Here is a 23420-nt window from a genome sequence, read left to right on the forward strand (position 1 = left end):
ACTGAAAAGTTAGGAGATGTTAGAATTAAGGTGGCCCATGCCCTCTTGTGCATACACATTATGATAGTCTTTGAGCTTACTTTCATAGGACCTTGAAATTTGCCCATTATTTCATACATTCTTAGATATGAAGGCCATAAGGGACCATTGTGATCATCTAATCTCTCCTCTTGCATGACACAGGCCATATATGTAACCCAGTGATTCCTGCATCTATGCCAACAACTAGTGGTTGAACCACAAGATTCAACAGAAAGACAACACTTAAACATAGGTGACCATATGCCTTGGGCAGTTAAGACAGAAATACAGTATTGATGAAAGAGTTTTTATTATTATTTACATTTAAATCAGACTTTATGAATCTCGTGGATCTGTTTCTGTGATCTGAATTAAAATAAAGGAGATGAGGTTGCTGATGAGGGAAGGAAATAGTAGCTTAATTTCTTTTGGTTAGGCAGTTGATGTCAGTGGAGTTGTGCCAGTGCACCTGGGAGCAGAAATTTGCCTAGAGGGCTGACGGATTTGTGTATTTCTGCAAAATATCACTGGATTAAGCAGTGGAAAAAACTAGAATCAAAGGGAGGTTAGAATGTTTAGAGCCAATAGAAGGGTATTAAAAAAAGTCATCCTCAGCTTTATTTTATGCAAAAGCTTTGAATAGGGCCCGTTTCAGCTTGAGTATAGTTCACTATACATAATTGTGTACGAAATGTGTATTTTATAAGAGTAATATTTTTTTAGATGAAGAATTGGAAAAGAATGAATTGCTGCCACCTGTTGAATCAGGTATGAATGGATCTTGTTGAAATTGTTCATCTGACTATTTTTAATAATTTTTCATTTTCAAGAGTTGATTTTTTTCCTCTGTTTTTTCATTTAGAGGTTAATAGCCAATTTCGTTGTGAACATATCAAGAGTGAACATGTACGTTTTTAAAATTCACACTAGAATTTGTGTTAATATTTTGCAAATTGTAATACTGCAAAATTTGTGCTTCACCAAATTTATTCATTTATACTTTCAGAACCAGAAAGAGCAAGTAACCCCCAGAAAACTTTCCAGAGGACAATTTCGGTAGGTATTGTTTAATGTGATTGGTGGATGTTTACATTGTCCAGCTCAAAATGCTTCTCTCTTCAGCTGCATTACATAAGAGATTAATTTATTTTATGTGTCCTGCTCAGTAACATGTTCATAGTTGTAAGTGAAGATGCCTCAAAATCCATTAAAAATAAACAGTTCATTACTCTCATCAGCACTAGCTTCTGGGCCAAATCCAGCAAAGCTTAACTTGAAGTATGTGAGCAGTCCCATTGAAATAATTAAAGTTAAGCATGTGCTTAAGTGCTTTGCTATGCTGAGGCTTCTGTAAGGTGTCTTGTTCTGTAATTCCCTTTTTTCACCTGAACTTGGCTAAATGGTGTGTATTTTCCATTTGAATGTTTGCCTTGCCACAGTTACTCATGCATTTCTCACCTCTGGACTGGATTACTATAATGTGCATTACTTGGAATTAGTTCTGAATATCACTCAGGGTATATCTATGTAGCAGCTAGGAGGGTGATTCCCAGCATGGGCAGACAGATGTGCTAGGTCTGCTTGAGCTAGCGTGCTAAAAATAGTGTGGCTGTCGTGGCAAGAGTGGCAGCTTGAGCTAGCTGTCTGTGCCACCCTGTCCACACTTCTGTATGTGTCTGTCTGCCTGCATGGGGAATCACACTCCAAGCAGCTGTGAAGACATACCCTCAGGAACTTCAGCTAAGGTCTGGTCTAACATCTATTGAAGTCAATAGGAGTTGATTTGAGCCCCTAGTGCAAGTAGCAGCTGTCCACTTTACCTGTGTATCAAGCTCTGAACTGGTTTGGACTTCCTCCATTTCTGCGTTTATTTAGCTGACATGCTAAAAAAACCAACCAACCAACCTAGGATTAATCTTTAAAAAAAAATTAAATAAAAAGATTTTGTGTGCTATTTTCCATGCTTTTTTGTTTGTTAATAGGATTCTGTTCTTGGTGGGGAGAAAACCTCCAAAGGAAAGAGTCATTTTTTAAAAATAAATTATCTCATATGAACCACATTTAAACAAATCACATTACGAGATATGTAATATGTAATGAAATTGAAACTGGATTTGTCACATTTGTTCAATACAGGTTGGAGCTGGAGGCAGAGGGAATTTATCAATGTACTGTTACAGGCTTGATTTTCGATGTAACCAAGGCTGCTGTAATCAAATATTCTGTGTTGTCTTGGAGCAAATATGCTGATTATGTTAAAAAACCATGGATAGTCGGTGGCCCTATATTTGATGTCAGTTGTGACTCAGCCTCTGTTCTTACTTCCATTCAATTCCCACATTCCCTCAGCCTAAATGGTAAGTTCCGTACATTGAGTTTAACAAATATAGCTATCTATTGCTATTCATTGTAAGAAATGTTAATATTTTGGTATCTCTTTGCAGATCACGAATCTGACGTGACATTCAAAGTTTTACATATTAAAAGTACTGGTCCAGCAATTGAGCCTTCTGTTGATCATTCAGTGACGCATGTCAAATGGCATGTGAGTTCTCTCTCTCCAGTAGGACCGGTTATTCAAACACAAGAGCCAGTACATTACAATGGGGCTGTAATTTTATACAAAGTTGTCAATAATCACCCTTCCTTATCATTTCGTGTGTATGTAGCAACAAACAATGATTCGTTTATAAAGGTAAGGTCTGTTTTTTTAACTTACCAGTGGAAAGTACTCAGATTCAATATAAATATGCCTGAATGTTGATCATTAAAATGTTGACATTGTCATGTAGTTTAGGCCTCAGATCTGATGTACATCAAATTTATAATATGCCCATGTTGTTGTAGACATAAAGAGTCTGATCTTCCAATAGAGTGTCTCACATACAGAGGTCTAGGAGTCATTGGGAATTCCATGCATTAAGGGCTTGCAGGATCAGGTTCAACTCCCAGACTAGCTCATACTTGGGTAGTGTAGACATACTCAGCCGAATTGGTGAGTAGCGATCGGTTTATCGGGGATCGATATATCGCGTCTCATCTAGACGCGATATATCGATCCCCGAATGCGCTCCAGTTGACTCTGGAACTCCACCAGAGTGAGCGGCGGTAGCAGAGTCGACAGGGGGAGCCGTGGCCGTCAATTCCGTGCCGTGAGGACAGGAGGTAAGTCAAAATAAGATACTGCAGCTATGCTATTCACGTAGCTGAAGTTGCGTATCTTACATTGACTCCGCTCCCTAGTATAGACCAGGCCTCTGTCATTCATACTCATTGTTTGCGACAGAATTGACCTTTGAACTGCCCCATGTAACATAATAGTGAGAGAATGATATTTGAAAGTTGCTGAAGGATAGACACTTGGCAGGACTCACTCTGATCAACAGTCAGCATTATAATGCTGTTTGCAAGGGGTTGACAATAGGTCTGCTCTTTGCTTTTATTCAATATTTTACCATATAATCCTAGAGGAGGTTAAATAAGAAGTCAACATGTTGGCAAGAAGTTTTCTCAATGGAAGTAGAAAGTGCTCAGCATCTCAGAGGATAGAATTCAATGAAACTAGAGAAAGTAGAAGAATGTTTCTCTGGTGGTTCCTTGCTAATGAATGCTTTTGTAAATTTGTATATTGCTTTTTATAAGGCTTGATGTGTGGAAAGGCTCGAATGCGGTAAAAAGGGATATTAGTAATGAGCAGAAATGAAGTTGTAAGTAGCACTTTAAAAAAAGCCCTATAGACAATCACGTTCATTATTTGCATAATGCAATATCATCCGAATGCAGTGGCTTACTCATCTGCATAGGGTGAAGGCTCCATCAATATCTGATTGGGGAGGGATCTGGGTGCCTTGGGCACATAAACTTATCCAGCTGTGAGTGAGAATATATTCCATGATCTGTAAATGTTTGATTTGACCATTTACTTTCCAAGGAAAAGCATTGCCATCCATTAATAAAACTGGGGATAGAGAAAACCACAAGGAAGTTTAGAAGCACATAATTGTTTATGAAATTCTTTAATTTGTACATCAGGATGAGTATCAAGTAAAATGTATTTTTAAATTTTAGGATATCTCAAATGCAGTAAAATATTCTGATAAGAAATTCATCAAAATTGACAAGCCCCCAGTTTGTAAAAAACTACAAGATGGAAAGAGATACAGATTAATTAGTGAATCAGAAGCTGAAATAACTCCTGAGGTATGTTCTATACATAATACATAATTGGGCTGTCAATGTGCATATCACAGCTCAGCTGAAAACATTTTGTGAAAAATACAGATTTTGTCATTTATACGTCTCATAAATTCAGGGCATATATCAGTATAAATGAATTCCAGCATATTTGTTTGTTATCATTACAGGAAAGCTATGCCCTTAGAAACTCTAAGACCATAGGGATTAATCCGGGCCACCTGAACCTGAAATCACTGGCAAACTTCCTGTTGGCTTCATTGGGGCCAGAGTTACATTCCAGATCTATGCCACAGCTTTTCCAAAAGCTGCCTTTTTATGTTCAAGCTATTGTAATGCTTATAGTAAATGTTTCAGCTTTTTTAAAAAACTGATTTACATTTTTTAGGAAATGGAATTTGTTGATGGCTCTCTCTTAAAATTAAAAAGTTATTTTGAAGTTTACTTGGAGCAACCTATGGAGTTTACATTATCTTTGATTGAACTTGAGTCTGAAGAAATTGTCTGGAAAGCAAAACTAAGAGAATGTGAGTATTTTTTTGTGTTTGACAGCTATAGTTTGTTTCTGCTGAAAACTCGTGGTTTGGGTCAAATTCTGCTTCCACTGAAGTCACCAGATCTGGAACTGAAAGTGCCAAAACACCAGGAAAAGACAGCTGTGATCCTTGTGGCTAGGACAGAGGCAGGGAATATTGGAAAATGTAATTCATATTAATTTAAATATTATGTATAATATAAAATATCTCAACATTTTATAACTTTTATTTTGTGGGTTTACACATGTGCTGCAGTAGAAGTGCAGTTATGAGAGCATAACATCATTGCAATCTCAGAAACGAGAGTGACAAAATATAATTTCAATTTGGTTAATAATATATGTATAATATACATTTGAAAAAGAGCAAAGGCCTGAATATATATTTACATGAGCATCGTATAAATATGAATTTACCTAAAACACTAGACGTAGAGCATTGATTGCTCTGTTTTAGTTTATGGTACATGGTGGAACATTACCCTGCAAAATATTTATTTGTTTGTTTATTTGTATAGCTAATATTACCCAAATTTTTAGATAACCAGGACTGAAAGATGCCCAACAATCAGTGTAAAATAAATATTTATACAATACAGAGTTTTATGACTTTAGATCTAGTGATATAACAATAATGACAATAATATTGTACTTTGTCATTTTCCAAAATGTTTCTTCCCTGTTTTACCCAGGTAGATTGATTTTCTAACAAGTTGCTATTCATTATGAAAGTCTGTAGGGATGTGAATGAATCTTGGTAATGAAATAAATATAGAGAGGAATAGATATTAGGATATATGGGAACTGCGTTTCAAAAAAGATTTAGTTCATGAATGTTATGTAAATATCATGTTATGCTGATTTAGAATAACATAACATTACAGTAGAACTGTGCTTATTTACAATAATGATTGAGAACCCATTAGAAGATGGTCAGAATTAGCCAAAGGTTAAATCTCAACTTCCAAGGGTTTGGATCAGGTTGTTTATCAATTGACCAAACAATAAAAATTGAAAGAATTTCACATTGCAGAATAGACTGTTTTAATTTATTTTGGCAAGGGTGGTTGAGTTCTAATTATTAAAGATAATACATCATATTATACATGCTGTCAAATATTTGATAAAAGTAACAAAATCATAGCAAACTGATTTCATTACAGTACTGTTAAAGTCTTTGCTGAGCAGTGGAAGAGACTAATAATTTTTTCTATGTGAGAATTATTGTATTTGTGGATTAGCAGTGAGAATTATTGTAATGCCTTTCATTTATTCCAGAAAACATTTATGTTTTAACAGGTGACTGGATACTACATGACCAGATCAAGAATGAGCGGAAAAGAAACACAATCAGTAAGTTATGTACAAGAAAAGTGGGTACTACATGATTTATATTCTTTACAACTCAGTTGTGCTGTGTAAGGTTCCTCCCTCTCGGGGTTAGGGCACCCCTTCGGCAGCGTTGGAGAGTCAGTAGGTTGGCCAGATGTTTGGCAGGGCGGCATGACTTGCAGCCATGTAACTACCCATTTAGCACTTCCCATCTCTACTGGGGGGCCCGGCACACTGCCCATCAGCAGGGGTCCCCGGTCAGGGTGCCAACAACAGTCTGTGACTCTGGACCTGCAGAGTTAGGGTTGCCAGGTGTCCAGTTTTCAACCAGAAAGTTTAGTAGAAAAGGAACCTAACAGTGTCTGGTCAAATGTATTGACTAGACACCCAAAGTCTGGTTACTGTGGGAAGGGAAGGCAAGGCAAGGAGGTGCCAGGTCATTACCTGGGGCTGCCTCATACCTACACTGTGTGGCTGCAGTTCCCAGTCCTGGCTCCGCAGGCGAGTCCCTCTTGACCTGGGCAGAGGGGAATGTGGGGGAGAGGGAAAAAGTAGTGAGTGATAGGGGTGCGGGGCCTCGGGCGGGGTTTCAGGGGGAATAGGCGGGGCAGTTCTGGCCCTCCTGCTGGAGTGTCCGTTTTTTAAATATTACAAAGTTGACAACCCCAGTCGGAGTGTGGGGGTTGATCAGTGAAACAATCTGTGGCTTGCAGCCTCCTGGAGCAAGCAACTATTAAACAGTCTCTGAGGCTCCAGCCCCTCTGGGCAGGGTGAAGTAAGCAAACAGTCTATAGCCCTCAGCCTCCTGGTTGGGGCAAGCACCCACCAAACAGTCTGTGGGCTCAGGTCCCTTTGGGATGTGTGCTGAGCAACAGTCACTGGCTCAGGCCTAAGTTTTGTGCCCAGTCAGCTCTCGAGTATGGGGTGGGGAAAGGGGGCCCATGCCCACCCTGATCTACTGGGTCCCAGCCTAGGACCCTAGCAGTGGAAGGCAGTCCCACCAGGGGATCAGCAGGGAAGTTGGCGGTTGCTGCTTTGCATCCCAGCAGCCCAACTAGACCAGTGTCTGGTTTCGCTGGGCAACTTCCTACCAGTTTCTGTGGGTGTCACTCCATTGCAGCCCAGTTCTGGCTTGCAGGCTTGCAGTAGGGTGGCCTTTGCTCCAGTTTCTTCCCAGTGTCTTCCGTCTTCTGGGGCAGTAGGTTGCTGGTCTTCGCCGTGACTGCTTCTGAACCTCACTGAGGGATCAGCTCTCTGAGAGAGCTGTCTGCCTCTTTCTCTGGTCCAGCTGAACTGAGCTGCAGGGCCCTACTCTTATACTTTCTGCCCTGCCCCTGCACTTCCTGGGGAGGCTAGGACAGGGTTAACTAGGTCTAGCGAATTAAAGATTATGTCATGTGATGAAATCTCCAGGAATATGTCCAACCAAAATTGGCAACCTTAGCTGCGCCTCCCGAGGGAAGTTAACCTCCTCTGCACTGGAGAGAGGCCACTCTGCTTCACTACATGCTGATTAAGCACAGGGGAAAAATATATGATACAAAAAAGTAAAATTAGTTGTCATCTACTCCTTAGGTAATAGAAGACGGAAATCAAGCAACAGCCTTTCTGATGAAGAATTTTATAATAAAAGGCTAAAGGGTAGAGATATTTCAGGTAGAGAATTTTTGTGCGATTCAAAAATATTTGTTTAAAGTTCATTTTATCCTATTTATTTATTTCTTAGGGTTAAATGTTAAATTGGCCTCCACAAATCTGACCACAGAATTTATGGGGACAGAATCCTACATTTGTGGGTGCAAAAGGCATCAATATACCTCATTTATAGGAACAAATGTTTTCTTGTGTGATCATAGATTGATGCTATAAATTAGGTGACTGCGTACCTCAAGACAAAAGAGCTGCTTTTGAAGAATTTTTGCTATAGTGCTGGATTTATTTTTCCAGAAGAACTCTCCATCGATGACTGGGACCAGATCTTCACAAAGTTCAGCTCCTCTTCTGGCATCTGAAAGTAGTAGCCTGATTTTTCAGAAGTGCTCAGGACCAGTAGCTCTCACTGAGAACTCAGTGGGACTCAAGCACACGCTTATGTACTTTGCTGAATCAGGGCCTTAATTCAATAGGTTCCAATGTCAGATGCACCTGCTGCTACTGGATATGCTAACAGATAAGAGGTTGCATGGATAATTCTAGATACCTCTAAGAATCTTAGCTTTATTTTTCTTCTAAACATATTGCTAAAATTTCAACTTTGCTGGCTTTCCTAATGGTTACTCTGAGAAATTACAGACACGATCGGGTTAATTACCAAAATGTCATACAGGGGAATATCATATTACAGTAGACACTATTCAAAATTGTACATTTGAATCCAGTTTCTGTTTTCAATTTCATATATATAAAGTTTTAGCTCAGAACTTTACATTACATTTTTAACCCCACCTTTACAGTGTTTGGATTCTGTCCAGGCAAGGGATACATCTTTTGCTTTCAGTACCTATTTCTGTATGGTCAGCTCATACAAAGAAAATAATGATAATGTTTGAATAAGGTGATAGTCAAGAAATGCAGAAAGAATCAGGATTCAGTTGCATGTCAATAATAGCCTCTCTCTATAGTGCTATGTGTTGGCTTTTAGCCACTAGAGGGAGCTATTTAATAATTTAAAAACTATTTACACTCTTTTATAAAATGATGCATTGAAATAGAAATCTGATTAGATCATTGATGTTCTGACTAGATAGATATAACCATGCAGGTTGTGACTTCTTACTAATGTAATTATTACAAAGGTATACTAATCATCGTTCTCTGTAAGCAGTAGCACACTTTTAGATAGACATGCTAGATACCTGCATTTTTCAGGTGATTGAAGGAACTTGGCTTGCAGTTTTCAGATGCATATGCAACATTAGTATCTGAGTATTCTGTATAGCAGCATATCTAGATGTTTCAGACTTGTGCATTTTTTCCACTAGACAAGTAGCTGTTTATGATCAGAAAAACTTTTCAAGTCCTGGGAATGAAAACTAAATTCAAGATATTTTTGCATCCTAGGACATTTTTCACTTCTTCAGGTGACTTTTCATTGCTCCTAACTCTTACTTTGCTTGTCTTGTCAGTTCCTATACTGTACGGTAAGCTAGTAAGTCAGTACAGTTTTCATTAGTCAGCTTTATAGCAGCATCAATAAAAGAAGTGAAAATGCAGCTTCAGCTCACTAATATGATCACCTTCGTCGTCAGGGCCAGCTCCAGGCACCAGCCCAGCAAGCAGCTGCTTGGGGCGGCCAACGGTAAGGGGTGGGACGTCCAGGTCTTCGGCGGCAATTCGGTGGCGGGTCCCTCACTCCCTCTTGAAGCAAAGGACCAGCCGCCGAGTTGCTGCCGAAGACTGAAGCGGCAGTGGTAGAGCTGCAGATCACGATCGCAGTTTTGTTTTTTTTTGCTGCTTGGGGCGGCAAAAACCCTGGAGCTGGCGCTGTTCATCGTATGTCTCCTTGTTGCAGCTGATTTGTATCCCGTGTGTTTTTTAGATGGAACTAAAGCTAAAACTACGTTAACTGATCAGCAACTGATGACTCTTGCAAAGAAGATGGGTAAAGATTGGAAAGAAATTGGCATTGAATGTCTTAAGTTAGAAATGAAAGATATTCAGCAGATTCAGGCAAAAGAAGAAGAGGTTAATGTTCATAAATTCCTGATGTTGGAGAAGTGGAGGAAAGGTGAAAAAAGTAATGGAACTGCGCAAAATTTGTATGACAGTCTCAAGGATCATGTGTCATATGAAATAATACAAATACTGGAAGGTACACATCAACTTTTCTTTATACTTCATTATATGATTGTGTTTCAGACATGCTTTTGGTTTCAGTTTCAGAGAATTTACTATACACCCTAATATATATTTGTATTGTGTAAATAAAACATGAAGTTTTCCCCCTTAATGTTGATTCAACTGTTTTTCATTCTACTTTATAATTCTAGTATTTTATACTTGCTTTTGGAGTGACTAATACTTAGAACAGTTGGTATAGCTCCATGTCAGTTAAAATCAGCCACCGTTATAAACCCAAGCAAAATCTTATTTTTATTTCAGAGCTCATTGCAGAAATGTCTATACCTTTGTTCCTAGATATTTTAGTAACATTGAAGGTGCACCTTTACCCAAGCTTATTGCGGCCTTGATCGTGCAGACACTTTTGTATGTACTTAACTTTATGCACATTGATTTCAATGGGACTACTCATGTTTGTAAAGTCAAGCACGTGCAAAGCAGTTTGGAGAATTGGAGCCTAAACTGATCCAGGGAAAGTCTTTCTGAAGGGGAAAATTAGCTTAAAATTTTATCGGTATAGTGTTATAAGATTTTTATGTACATTTGTTATTTATTACTATTTAACAATTCTATTGCAGTAGCACCTAGAGGCCAACTAATATATACATATGTGTGTTCATTTCCTCAGGGTTTTTGTAGCAGACATGAGTTCATGGAGAAACAGCTAAAAGGAGAACTCTCAGGGACATTCAACTGCATAATGGTTTAAACTTTTCATATTGTTAAATGTGATTTAATTGTGGACTCTCTCTACAGTTTGGAACTCAGGAGACCAGTTATGAAGATACAAGCCATAAACAATCTTTGGAAAAGTTTAGACAAAACATTATTTTGGGAAAGAATGTGAATTGAATTTTGCGCCAATGTAAATGAATTTAACATTTTCAGGAGTAATTATTCAAATGTTTGGATACCAGTCATATTAACAATATAGTTGTCACTGAAGCAGCAATCTTAATGCAATTTGAATCTCCCACTGACTTCATGTCTCCTTTGAACCATTCCTGCTAGGTGCTGAGCAACTCATGTGAGCTGTCTTAACCCACCCTTGAAAACAGCTCACCCTTTCCAACTATTTGACAATGTTAAGCATTTTTATCCAGTTGCATGGGTGATTTCCACAGAGATTAGAAATGGCTTGAGGGGCTCATTAATGTACCTCTCATCATCACCTATAAAATAATACTACCAATTTCACTGGGTACAAAACATTTCTCTGTACATACATTGAGAGGCTCAGGCTGGGTTGCCATGTCAATGGTACATAAACCCTTCGTGGTAATGCAATTACATGATCATTGTGTGTGTTTGTATATACCGCCTTTTTGTTAGGCTGGTTTTATGTTTATTCAGATGTGAAACATTAGTTTCAATGTAGCACCAATATGTACTAAAGGGAGCTTTAACTTTTCTCTGGCAGGGCCATGTTGGCTCTTCATGTCTAGTTGTTCACACATTTCTTATAAGATGAGTTTGTATGTTGTACAGATTTTTGTTGTATTATAATCAGTGTAAAATTAAATGCATTTATAGTGTTGGATTTTTTTTTACTGTTTTTAACTTAAACTGAACATTAAAATGACAGGTGTGTAGGCTAGAAATAGAGAATGTACTGAAGGTTGCAGAAAGCAAAAGACCAGTAGATAACTCAGCAAACAGAAAACACATTTATAGGTTTTTAAGCTTTTAAAATACTGTTATGTATAATACAGAACTGCTTCCTTGCAGGCAAGATTGTGGTCTAGTTTTAAGGGCTCCTGTGGATGTCTCTGTATTGTCTCCCTTTGAATGTGTACTGGTTATGTGTGCTTTTTAAATATGAATAAAAGCTGAGAAATACCTATCTGCATTGGAATTTTGAGTTTTTAACATTTTATGCCACAAATAAAATATAATTTAAATTACATCACATGCTGATCTTAAATCAGCATTCATCTTTGCAGCCCTCTACCAGTTTTCTGTTAGATGAAATCCTACTTGCGCTTATATACAGTCTTCTGTTAGAGGTCTTTGTATTCATGCTGATCTTATAAATTCTGTTCTCATCCTTCTGAAAATGTGTATCTCTGTAGTGCTATGTCCACTAACTATGAGTTCTTCTGGATCTTGCCCATAGCCTTTTTTTGTGTTAGGTGTGTTAGTTTACTCTGTGCCTTGTTCCACTTTCTGCAGAACTTTCAGTAAAGTCCTGGAATATCCCCTCCACATTCTAGACCAGGACTTTGAAACCACCAATAGTGTAGAACCAGCCCAGGTTTTATATCTAATCCAATGAATACTAGGACACAGCAGTGAAAGTCTAGTCAGGATGCACTGAATATTCGTATAGAATAGACATGATCAATAGAAGTTATGTCCCCAATATCCATGCTTAGACAGGAACCACAGAGTTAACCATGTCATGCATGAATGGAGTTCAACAAGTCCGTGGCAGTAGTCACCCTCCCCTGGACCTCTGAGGGCTCTCCACTAGCCCGAGAATTCCTTTGGATAGAGGAGGTAGAGAGTGAGTGAGCCAGGGAAGCTGTGGGCTGGTTGGAGCAGGAGGGGTATTTCTTCTTCGAGTGATTGCTCATGTGTATTCCACAGTATGTGTGCATGCTCGCCACGTGCACCAGTGTTGGAAGTTTTTCCCTTTGCAGTACCTGTACTGGGGGAGCACTGCTGCGACCCCTGGAGTGGCACCTCTAAATCGCTCTATAAGGGGAGCTGTGCACTCCCCCCACCCTAAGTTCCTTGCCGCCAGTGAAGGTAGTCGGAACTTCTGCTGCAGCTTTGCAGCAGCCTTTGTAGTTGACCTTAGTGGTACCATTAGTTTAGTTTTGTTAATAGTTTCAGTTGTTAAAGTGGACTCGGGGCATGCCCCGTGCCCCAGGCTTCAAGTCCTGCGACTTCTGTCGCTGTTCTATGCCAAGAAGTGATCCGCATGCTTAGTGTCTCCACTGCTTGGGAGAGACTCATGTGAGTGAACACTGCAAGATCTGCAGGTCATTCAAGCTGCAGATTAAGAAGGAGAGGGACATCAGGCTTCACGCTGTCCTGATGGAATTGGCGCTGACCCCAAGTCCAGCACACCGAATGGACGTGGCACCCGGCACCGCGTCCTTGGTACGTAGCGAGGTCCCCTCCACTAGCTGGTACCGCTTCCCTTCCAAGAAGCAGGGGAAGACATCCACGTCGCAGCGGCACCGAGATAAAGAGAGGGTGAGGCTGGTCCCGCGCTGGGCAGCCCTCGATCCCGCCCTGGGCCCAAGGCCTCTGACTCGTGTTGAGCGGATCAGCCAGGTACCATCCGCCTGTGCCTCTCTTGCCGTCAGGTTGCCGTCGACTCTGGAGGCCCTGCAGGCTGCAGGAGATATCATGAGCTTACTGGTACCTGGGGCGCCGCCAGCGCCAGGCCCCCAGTCCCGCGGCAGGCCACTGCTGGGTTCTTATCAGACATCCCGGAGCGACACAGCCCTCACTCCGAGACACGCTCCCTGCCTCATTCGGTGCGGTGATCTTGCAGCTCGTTTCAGCCGTCCACACCTGTCAGGCCAACAGGCTCGCCGCTGGAATGGGAGTCTCGAGGCCCCTCCACGTCGCACAGTGACGGGTGCAAGCACTGGGACAGGCGCCTTAGATGCTTCTCTTTGCGTTGCAGCTACGGCAGCCAGTCCTGCCATCATCGACGTCGACGCTCATGTTCGAATTCCTGCTTGGCTGAACGTTGCATGCGGGGCTCCCCTCGCCATTCACTGGCACCAGATCGCTGTAGCTCCAGACGCTGGGGCGAGTACCAAAGCAGCACTTCCACAGGGTACCGCTCCTCAACGTCAAGGTCCCGGAGCTGCGGAAGGCACCATAGCAGGCACCGTCGTTCTCGCTGCTCCTATGGGACCATGTGCTCGACGGTGACCTCAGCATCGGCACCGAGCTGCCCATCTAGGGTCGTGCGGCTCAGCCGGAACAGCTGCTGCCACAAAGCCCCCAACTTGGTCAGTGGCAAGGGTCACCGTGGCAGGGACAGTGGTGTCAATGGGCACTGTGGCTGCAGATGCCCGCCCAGATGAGAACCTGCTCGGTGGCTGGGGCGACCCAGGCTCTGTTGGCTTTCTTTTCCCGACAGAGGGACAGGTCAGCAGACCCCAGGTCGGTGGCTCTGCGCCCAGACTCTGACCTGGGACTCGACCCCCCACTACCACCCGAGGCCCTTGGCTCTGTGCTGGCCCTTTCCCCAGTACCAGACGACATCATAGTGGCACCTCCACATGCTATTCCACAGGAGGATTTCAAGGTTCACCAAGACTTCCTGAAAAGAGTGGCATCCAACCTCCAACTCCAAGCTGAGGAGATGGAAGGTCCATCTGACTCGCTTTTTAACATGCCGTCATCCTCGGCACTGGGCCGTGTGGCCCTACCCTTGCACCAGGGAGTGGCCAACATCTCTAATACCTTGTGGCAGACTCCTGCTTCCTTGGCCTTTATTTCCAAAAAGGTGGAGAGGAAGTACTTTGTGCCAGCTAAGGACCATGAGTACCTGTAAGCGGGTGTGGCTGGGGCTTGACCCTCTCCGGTGAGGAGGGGAGCCACGCCGGCCCACTCCACTCCGGTTGGTCCGGGAAACTAGCCTGGCAGTCCTTGTGGTGCTTGTCCGTCCAGCTGGCAAGGGGCTCAGGCCCTCCGGCAGGGCTGCTGTACCAGCCGCGCGGTGCCAGGCCCTACGCCAAGGCGGACAGCAATCAGAGTCAGTAAGCTTAGGCCTGGGTCAGAACTGAGTAGTACTAGCAAGAGATTAAGGTCCAGCCCTAGGTCAGGGCGGGTAAGAAACACTGAGTCAGTAGGCTCAGGCCCCTGGTCAGGGCTGAGCAATAGTAACAGTTTAAAGGCCCAGCCCTAGGTCAGGGTGGGTAACAAACACTGAGTCAGTAGGCTCAGGCTTTGGCCTCCTCCGGCCAGGGAGAGGGGGAGTCTGCCACCCAGGAGTTGGGTGGCAGGGGGGACGCAGGCCCTCCCACTCCACTGTATCCCAGCCTGGGGCCCTAACAGCAGCTATCACTCCGCTGGTCGGTCAGTGGGGATCCTGACCGCAACACACTGACAGGCTCCGGCAACTCCGCAGCCTGACTGGGGTCGGCTGCCCCCGGGCTGCTTCCGTACTCCCCATTGGGACCTACCTGGGTCCTAACGTCAGCCTCTGAAGGGTCCACGAGCATAGGCTCATCGCAACCTCTGCAGCGTGGGGCATGGGTCACTTGCTGGTGGATCCTCTGCAGCTTGAGGTCTTCAAACCACAATTTTGAGGACTTCAATAACTCAGTCCTGGTTAGGGGTTGTTAGAATAGTGGATGGTAGGTCTGGGGCTTGCTTGTGAGGTAGGATCAACGCTGATGATCATATGTGGTCCTTCTGACACTATGAGTCTATGGAGTCAACCGGGGTGGTGGTAGGTCCAGGAATTCCTCGGGATAGTCAGGCCAGGGTAGCACTGGCAGCTTCTCCGGGTAGCAGCAGGGGCAGGGAAGCCCCGTCAGCTCTTCCGGGTAGCGAGTGCGGGGAAGCTCCGGCAGCTCCTCCAGATAGTGAGCGCGGGGAGGCTCTGGCAGCTCCTCTGGGTAGCAAGCACAGGGAAGCTCAGGCAGCTCCTCCCAGTAACAAGCGCGGGGGAGCCAGCCTAGGCAGCTCCCCTGGGTCGCTGGAGTCTCCCAGTCTCGAGCTCCCTGAGGTACGTCTGATCTCTCTGGCTGTTGGGGCCTGACTGAGCTCTGAGGGCCGGCTTTTATAGTTCCGGGTCGCCGCCTGACCCTTTGAGGGGCAGGCTCAGAGCTCCGTAGCTCCACCCACTCTGGCCTCCGGCGGGGCTCGACCCTCTCTGGGGAGGAGGGGAGCCATGCCGGCCCACTACAGTACCTTTATTCCCACCTGGCACCCAACTCACTCATGGTGGAATCTGTAAACCACCGGGAATGACACAGGCAGCCCGCGCCCACCACCAAGGATAAGGACGCCAGGAGACTAGATGCATTTGGAAGGAAGGTTTATGCTTCGGCAAGCTTCCAGCTCAGGGTGGCCAACCATCAGGCCCTGCTGAGCCAGTATGACTTTAACTTATGGAGGTCCCTCCCCAAGTTTGAACCTCTGCTCCCAGAGTGGGACAAAAAGGACTTCAAAGCTCTGGTAGAGGAAGGGGCGATGGTGGTGAAAGTGACCCTCCACATGGCATCGGACGCCGCAGATACGGCAGCCCGATTGATGGTTTCTGCGATTTCCATGCACAGGGCGTCGTGGCTCCTCCTGTCCGGGCTGTCAGTGGAGGCCCAGTCCCTTATGCAGGACCTGCCCTTTGAGGGGAAAGCGCTGTTTGCCGACCTGACGAATGTCTGTCTGTACGGGATGAAGGATTCCCATACCTCCCTGCAAACCTTGGGCCTGTGTGTCCCTCCGGCTGAGGACAAGCCCAGGCCGCAAGCATCGGCTCTGCCTGTGCAAAGCAGATACGAGCCCCCTTCTAAGAGATCAAGAGACCAGCGGCGTCAGTCTCAATGTTAGTCCCGCTCGGTCCTGCAGCCCAGGCCCTCCAAGGGGAAGAAGCAGGGAAAGAGGCAGTTTTGACTATCTGCAGGGGGGCACCAGGCCTGTTGCTCATGAGGCCCCCCGATTAATAAGGTTTGTATTCTGCAACCAATTGTCTGCCTTCCGAGTGGCGTGGTCCCGGGGTAACGTTGAATCAGTGAGTCCTCAACACTGTTTCAAAGGGCTACACGTTGCAGTTCAGTTCACCCCCACCCTCCCACCCCCTGTCCCGCCTGGGTCTGGGGGACCCGGAGCAGGCCCACCTCCTTGGGCAGGAGGTGGCGCGTCTGATGCACCTGGGGGCGGTCAAAAGAGTACCAGTAGAACTCCAGGGCAGAGGCTTCTACTCTAGATATTTCCTGATCCCCAAGGCGAAGGGCGGTCTCAGACCTATCCTGGACGTGCAGGCCCTCAACAGGTTTCTGGTCCACTCAAAGTTCCGCATGAGATCCCTAGCCTCTATTATTCCCACTCTGGACCCGGGAGATTGGTATGTGGCCCTGGACATCCAGGACGTCTTTTTCCACATCCATATATTCAATGGGCACAGACGCTTCCTCTGATTCCTGGTGGGGTTGGACCACTACCAGTTTACGATCCTTCCGTTTGGCCTGTCCACAGCACCGAACGTCTTTACCAAATGAATGTGTTCAGATCTTCCCATAGTTGGATAATTGGCTTCTCAAGGGCAACTCTTTGTCCCAGGTACAGGCCCATGTGAAACTGCTCCTGTCCACCTGTGCAGATCTTGGCCTAGTGGTAAACGAAAACAAATCAACGTTAGTTCCAGTGCAGCACATAGAATTCATAGGGGCGCTGCTGGATTCCCTAAGGGCCACAGCCTCTCTCCCTCTGGCAGGTTCGAGACCCTCAAAGGTCTCATCGCCTTGGTCACAGCTTTCCCAGTGACAACGGCAAGAGCGTGCCTTCAGATCCTGGGGCACATGGCGGCGTGCACGTACATGGTGCACCGTGCCAGGCTCCAAATGAGGCCCCTCCAGCTCTGGCTAGCATCCCAGTTCTCCCAGGCCCGGGACGGGCTGGACAAGTCCTCATGGTACCGTCCCCGGTAGTTGCCTCCCTACAATGGTGGTCGCACCCGAACAACATACTGCGAGGGGTCCCCTTCTGGGAAGTGTCCCCGTCATTAGACCTGGTGTCTGATGCATTGGACTTGGGCTGGGGAGCCCACATAGGGAACATGCAAACCCAGGGAAGATTGTCTGTCTTGGATTTGTCCCCCCACATAAATGTCAGAGAGCTCAGGGCGATACGCTTGGTGTGCGTAGTTTTCAGCACGCATCTTCGCGGGAAGGTGGTCAGAGTCCTCATGGACAACACTGTCGTGATGTACTAGATCAAAGGCAAGGCGGGACTCATTCCTCGGCCTTCTGCCTGGAAGCCCTGAGCCCATGGGAGTTCTATATAGCTCAAGATATCTCCCTTTGGGCTTTTCACCTGCCTGGCATCCACAATGTGCGAGCCGATCACCTCAGTAGGATTTTCTCCCATCAGTATAAGTAGTTGCTCCACTCAGAGGTCGCTCTCCAGTTCTTCCGAGTCTGGAGAGTTCTCCGTCGACCACTTCGCAACCCGTCAGAACCGGCGTTGTCGCCAGTTCTGCTTCAGAGGAGGAATAGGGAGGGGGGCAATCTCGGATGCCTTCCTCCTGCAGTGGTTGGGCCAGCTTTTCTATACCTTCCCGCCCTTTCCCCTCATCGGCAAGGTCCTGCAGAAAATAAAAGCAGACAGGATGCATGCCATCCTCATAGCCTCAGACTGGGCCCACCAACACTGGTATGGGACCCTCCTGCACCTACTAGTGGCCCCCCCATGGAGGTTACCGCTTCGCCCAGACCTCTTCTCCCAGGACGGGGCTGCCTTCTCCATCCCAACCTAGCAGCTCTCCACCTGACGGCGTGGTTGCTCAGTGGCTAGACGAGGAGGAGGGGAGATGTTCAGAGGAAGTCAGACAGGTCCTGCTGGAAAGCAGGAAGCTGTCCACACAAAGGACGTACCTGACTAAGTCGTCCAGGTTCTAGGTGGGCAGGGGAGCGGGACATCTCCCCATCGTCCACACTGCTCCAGCTCGTCCTTGAGTACCTCCTGTCCCTTAGGACCCAAGGGCTGGCTCCCACTTCTGTCAGGTACATTTGGCAGCCATATCGGCCTTCCACCAGCTGGTGCAGGGCCAATGTGTCTTTTCCCACACTATGACTTCCCGCTTTCTGAGAGGTCTGGACCGGTCATTCTCATATGCTAGGCCCCCTGTTCCGCAATGGGACCTAAACCTAGTGTTGTCCCGTCTTACGGGACCTCCATTTGAGCCCTTGGCCACGTGTTCCTGGTCTCACCTCTCATGGAAGGTAGCATTCCTGGTAGCAATCATGTCAGCCCGACATGTCTCGGAGCTCAGGGCCTTGACCTCATATCATAAGCCTCTTTCCCATATCTGGACCTTAGCGTCCAAAATCTGGGTGCTTAGCATGAACCCTTCTAAGCTTAATTACCAGCTTAGATCTGATATCGCTGCCACCAATCAGGATTCTGAGTACCTGATAAACTCTCTGGTCCCCCAAACCTTTCCCTGGGGGACCCCCAAGACTCAGATGCCCTGAGCCTCCAACAAAGGGAAATAACCCACTTCCCTTCCTGCTCTTTACTTCCTCCCAGATAGTATATTAAGGACTCATCTTTCAAAAATTAGAAAAAAAAAGTCTACGTTAAATGTGAATGATAGTAATACATTATGTAGTGGATCATGGTGGATTATAGTAAGCCATTACTTCTGAATTCCTGCACAAATATATTGGTAAAGTATTATACTTCTATTCCCATTCAGAAGGTCATGAAAGTCATCAAATACTGAACCTGGACACTTTCACTGTTCGTGCATTATACAACAGCACTGTGCTGCTTTAAAAATTTACAGCTGAGGTCAAGGCCAAAGGAATCAAATAAGCCCATGCAAGTAGTAGAGTATAAAGAATTATGATGAGGGGTCAGTTATGACAGTTGTACTGTATAATGCCAGCAGGCTAAACATGGGCTAGCTGTTTTCTTTGTTTCTGGCCTGTTTGTTTTCTTCTCGGTATGCGGGAGAGCCCTTTTTTTGCTGTCTCCAAGCTTTTTCTACCTTCTGTCCACAAGTTGTGAGTCACAAAAAGGAAAGATAGTTTTTGTATTTACATGTGTTGCTGGCAATGTTTAAATTGGATAGCTTTTTGAATAAGTGATTATCTATTTTCTTTTAAGCAATAGCCTTGTTTATGTCATTCCTTGATTGCAGTGACCAGTTATGTGTTTTTTCTTTCTTTTTTTATATAAAAGCTTTCTTTTTTAAAACTTGTTGGACTTTTCTTTTCCCTAGTTAAGGCAAGGGTGAATCTCCTGTGCCAGGATTACTGTCTCTTTCAGGGCAAGATGGGGGAGAAGAAGGAGGAACCTGTGATAAGCATATGCCGGTTGCCCAGCTTGCAAACAGCAGAGCAGCTTCGCTCGCACAACAGTGTCTCTATAGCACGTTATATGTGTGTCTGCTTCGCTATAGAGTTGTGTGAATATATATGTACATCACTATCATTCTCAGTAGGATAGGGAGGTTCTTGAGCAAGTATCAAGTAAGGAGCTAGGGAAATGTAGGAGTAGGGGTTAGTTTGCCTTATGCTTGATAGGATTCTGTGGACAAGTGGAGTCTGTAATTCATCTAGGTGGGTCCCCCAACGAAGTGTTAAGCGCTATGGGGCTAGTGGGGTTTAAGTCATTGCTATCTTGTAGATCTCTGTATCAACAAGTTTCATACACGGAGACTCAGCTCGGAATTATCTTAGCTTTCTCAGACTCGGCGTAATCTTAAGCTTCGCAAGGGATATGACTATATATTCAAGGCCGAGATTGTTTTGCGACCCTAAAGATACACATATGTTGGGATATCGCGTAGTGTCGCTAAGACAGCAGGTGGCACATGACAAACCAGCAAATTTCCTGGCAAAAACAGTGGGTTATTTGTTCCCCTTGAGGCTGGAGTTTGGCAAGTTGTCTTATCAGGCGTAGTCGGATCTCGTCAAAGATCTACAAGCAGTTGCAGAGCAAGAGGGGTGCTCTCGCCTGTTGACTCTCCTATGTTACTTTTCTCTTAATGACTCGAACCTCGCGGAGATCTGTGGTTCTCGTCTCTATCGTGAGGCGCAGGGAATGCTGGTTTTGACTGTATTTATAATATCATTAGTCTGGTGTGGAGGTTACCATGGCGCACTGTTATACTTTTCTATTTTCTCTCTCTCTCATCTTGTTGTCGCTCTGCGCTTGTCCACTTACCCAGTGTGTTGCACCAGGATTGCTGTCTATATACCAAGGAAGGTCAGGGGGAGTTCAGTGCAAGAGAGAAGAGGGTGAGACCTGCTTTGCAGTTCGTATTCGCTCTAATAGCGGCTCGAATTCATTGTGAGGATTTATCACCTGCTAGTACACGGCGAAGACCACACACAGGTTGACTATATGTGGGGTCTTTCGTTCTCCTATTAGTATATATTATTTTTCTCTACTCAGATATTATCCGTGCACCAACTGCACTAGTCGAGCAATGATGCTAGAATGATATTTCAGAAGTAGTTTAAATGTCGATATTTCATCTTCCACGTTCGTAGCTTCAAGCGTATGCGCCGACGCTCTCCGTAGTGTCTCATCTCATTTGGTGTCTATTTTGCTTCGGGTGGCAATACGCTCGAGACACGAGCGCTGATCCATCGACGCGGATGTCCCTAGATGGTCACTGACACTGAAGCTGTATGCGCAACGGGACACATCCTACCTTTTCTACACGACTACTCAGTGAGCCTTAGATGCCGAGCGCGTCGCTCGACTGGTGCACACTGGCGCTCGCGAGGCGTGCTTGCATCAGAGAGCAAAGCAGCGGTCGACTAGAAGCAGAGCTTCTCTAACTTGAGAAGGCAGGGAAGACATAGGGCAAGAAATCGGGAATATACGAGATCTCGCTCAAAGAACGCAGGTCAGCAGAGTAGGGAGAATGGAATTCGAACAAGGAGCATCTTGCTGGTAGAACAGGCTAAGCATCAGAACGCAGCCAATTCTAACCCCCGTCGCCAGTTGTTGTTCAACCGCCAAGAAATTTCCAACTACAAGGCAGGTGATGACACTGAGTGCTTCTTAGAAATTTTGAAGGCCTGCTGGATCAGCATCCTGAAGATCAGTACATGCTAGAGCTGAGGTCACACCTCATGGCCCTTAGCAGAGGTGCGCTGAAATGCCAAGGACCAAATGACGATTATAACTGTTCAACCAAGGCCAGATACAGAATGGGATAACCCGGATCATGCCCGTCGCGGTTCAGAACCCAAGTGGAACCAGATGGGTCATTCCAACACGCCTACTACGTTGGGAAGCATTATGACGCTGGATTTCCAGGAACCAAGGTCAATCCATGACGAACCCGACCCTCAGAAATGGAGCAGTTCTGTGATGGTTTTCCTGAGGAACATAACACTGTACTGCTAGATGGAAACCAAAAATTCAACGAGGCAGGGGAATTGAGCCAAATGGATGGAGATGCGAGCAAGCAAGCTACGTAAAGGGAATGAAACCCCAGGGACCACACCGCAATAAACCACAAACAGAGGAACCAAAACCCCACCTAACACACAAGGAAAGCACAACACCCTATCCTTACACTCACTCAGTCTCGATCTCCTCACCCAGTGACCCGTCAGTGGAAGATGCTATAATGTATGAACTGGGACATGTAAAAGCCAACTGCCCAAGAACCCACCGGGTGCATGTCATTCACCACCATACACCAAAGATCCCAGGCCCAGATACCTCTCAAATCCCCTTGGAGCGAAGGGAACATTTAGAGTGGGCGGAAAGAAGGTTACCGCCGTGAAGAGACAACGGGGGCACAGTGTCAGCTATCACCAATCCTTCGTGGATCCAAACTCCACCAAGGCAAATTACATTTACCCTACTTCAGGTGCACAAGCTGTGGACTTGCTCACTAACTGCTGATCCATTACACAAGGCTGGTCGGAATGTGGCTTTTGCCAGTCTATGACAATACTATTCCTCCCCATTGCTATGGGGAGACTTGGCCACCAGGTGAAGCGGGCCAAGAGTAGAGAATGGCTTAACGCAGCCACCAGTCAAGCTTCCTCCCATTCCTGTTCCTGCCGTCACAGGGAACCCGTCTGTGTTACCAAGACCAGCAGAGGTAGGGACCCGTGTCCATGCCAACGGCTGAACACACGCACCCTCAGTCTCCACGCTGGAACTGAAACAGCACCAAGCACCACACCAGCAATTGCACCACATCTTCACCCCAGCCGAGAGGCCTGAGCTGATATGGCAGAGCAACAGGAGCACCATAACGAAGACGGCTCAGCCAGAGCTGAAATCCCCGGGCACCACGAGAAGAGGATTCACAGGCAACAGAACAACCCCATAACTATCATTTCCAGAGGACCTAAGCCCAGTCAAGTCTGGGAAGACTGGTACCCCGCCTCAAAGAGACAGTTTTCCAGAGAGCAGGAAGAGCGTGACACCCTTCATGAAGCCTTGGTGGAGGCATGGAGCTCAACCATGCCTCCAGCTCTTTAACCGTCCCGGTTTGTTATAGACAAGGATTCTTATCAAGGAAATTCTTTCTGTGGACACCAGTAAGATGGCAGCGCACATACGGTTGGGTGGTTAACTAAGTACTGGGATATTTAATAGCATGATCATTCCCGGTGGCCATGGTGGTGCAGAAACAGAGATTGGAAGATCCTTCTGGAGGAGATGGGCAAGGAAGTTGCCCAGTTATGTCCAGTCTGTGAGGCTGTGCAAGAGTGGAAAGCCTAAGATCTGGTTCAACGGCCCTTTCCAGCCAATCCCATTAATTGACGGTCCCATTATTCCTAGACGAGTAGCGTGTTGATATATCTCTCTCTTTTTT

General features: G+C 45.5%; 1 protein-coding gene across 1 annotated transcript in view; it reads left to right on the forward strand.

Annotated features, from left to right (window-relative positions):
• The window catches only part of LOC116815980 (caspase recruitment domain-containing protein 8-like), a 37554-nt gene extending 25792 nt beyond the window's left edge, over positions 1 to 11762 (forward strand). Inside the window, exons 6-16 of the mRNA XM_075068430.1 lie at positions 745 to 789; positions 884 to 927; positions 1028 to 1077; positions 2158 to 2378; positions 2466 to 2716; positions 4090 to 4221; positions 4604 to 4742; positions 6050 to 6103; positions 7658 to 7738; positions 9621 to 9893; positions 10551 to 11762. Coding sequence (XP_074924531.1) covers positions 745 to 789; positions 884 to 927; positions 1028 to 1077; positions 2158 to 2378; positions 2466 to 2716; positions 4090 to 4221; positions 4604 to 4742; positions 6050 to 6103; positions 7658 to 7738; positions 9621 to 9893; positions 10551 to 10561 — 1301 coding nt within the window. The 3' untranslated portion in view covers positions 10562 to 11762. The remainder of the gene's footprint in view (positions 1 to 744; positions 790 to 883; positions 928 to 1027; positions 1078 to 2157; positions 2379 to 2465; positions 2717 to 4089; positions 4222 to 4603; positions 4743 to 6049; positions 6104 to 7657; positions 7739 to 9620; positions 9894 to 10550) is intronic.
• The last annotated feature ends 11658 nt before the right edge of the window (positions 11763 to 23420 follow it).

This window comes from Chelonoidis abingdonii, chromosome 8 (assembly GCF_003597395.2).
Source record: "Chelonoidis abingdonii isolate Lonesome George chromosome 8, CheloAbing_2.0, whole genome shotgun sequence".
Lineage (NCBI taxonomy): Eukaryota > Metazoa > Chordata > Testudines > Testudinidae > Chelonoidis > Chelonoidis abingdonii.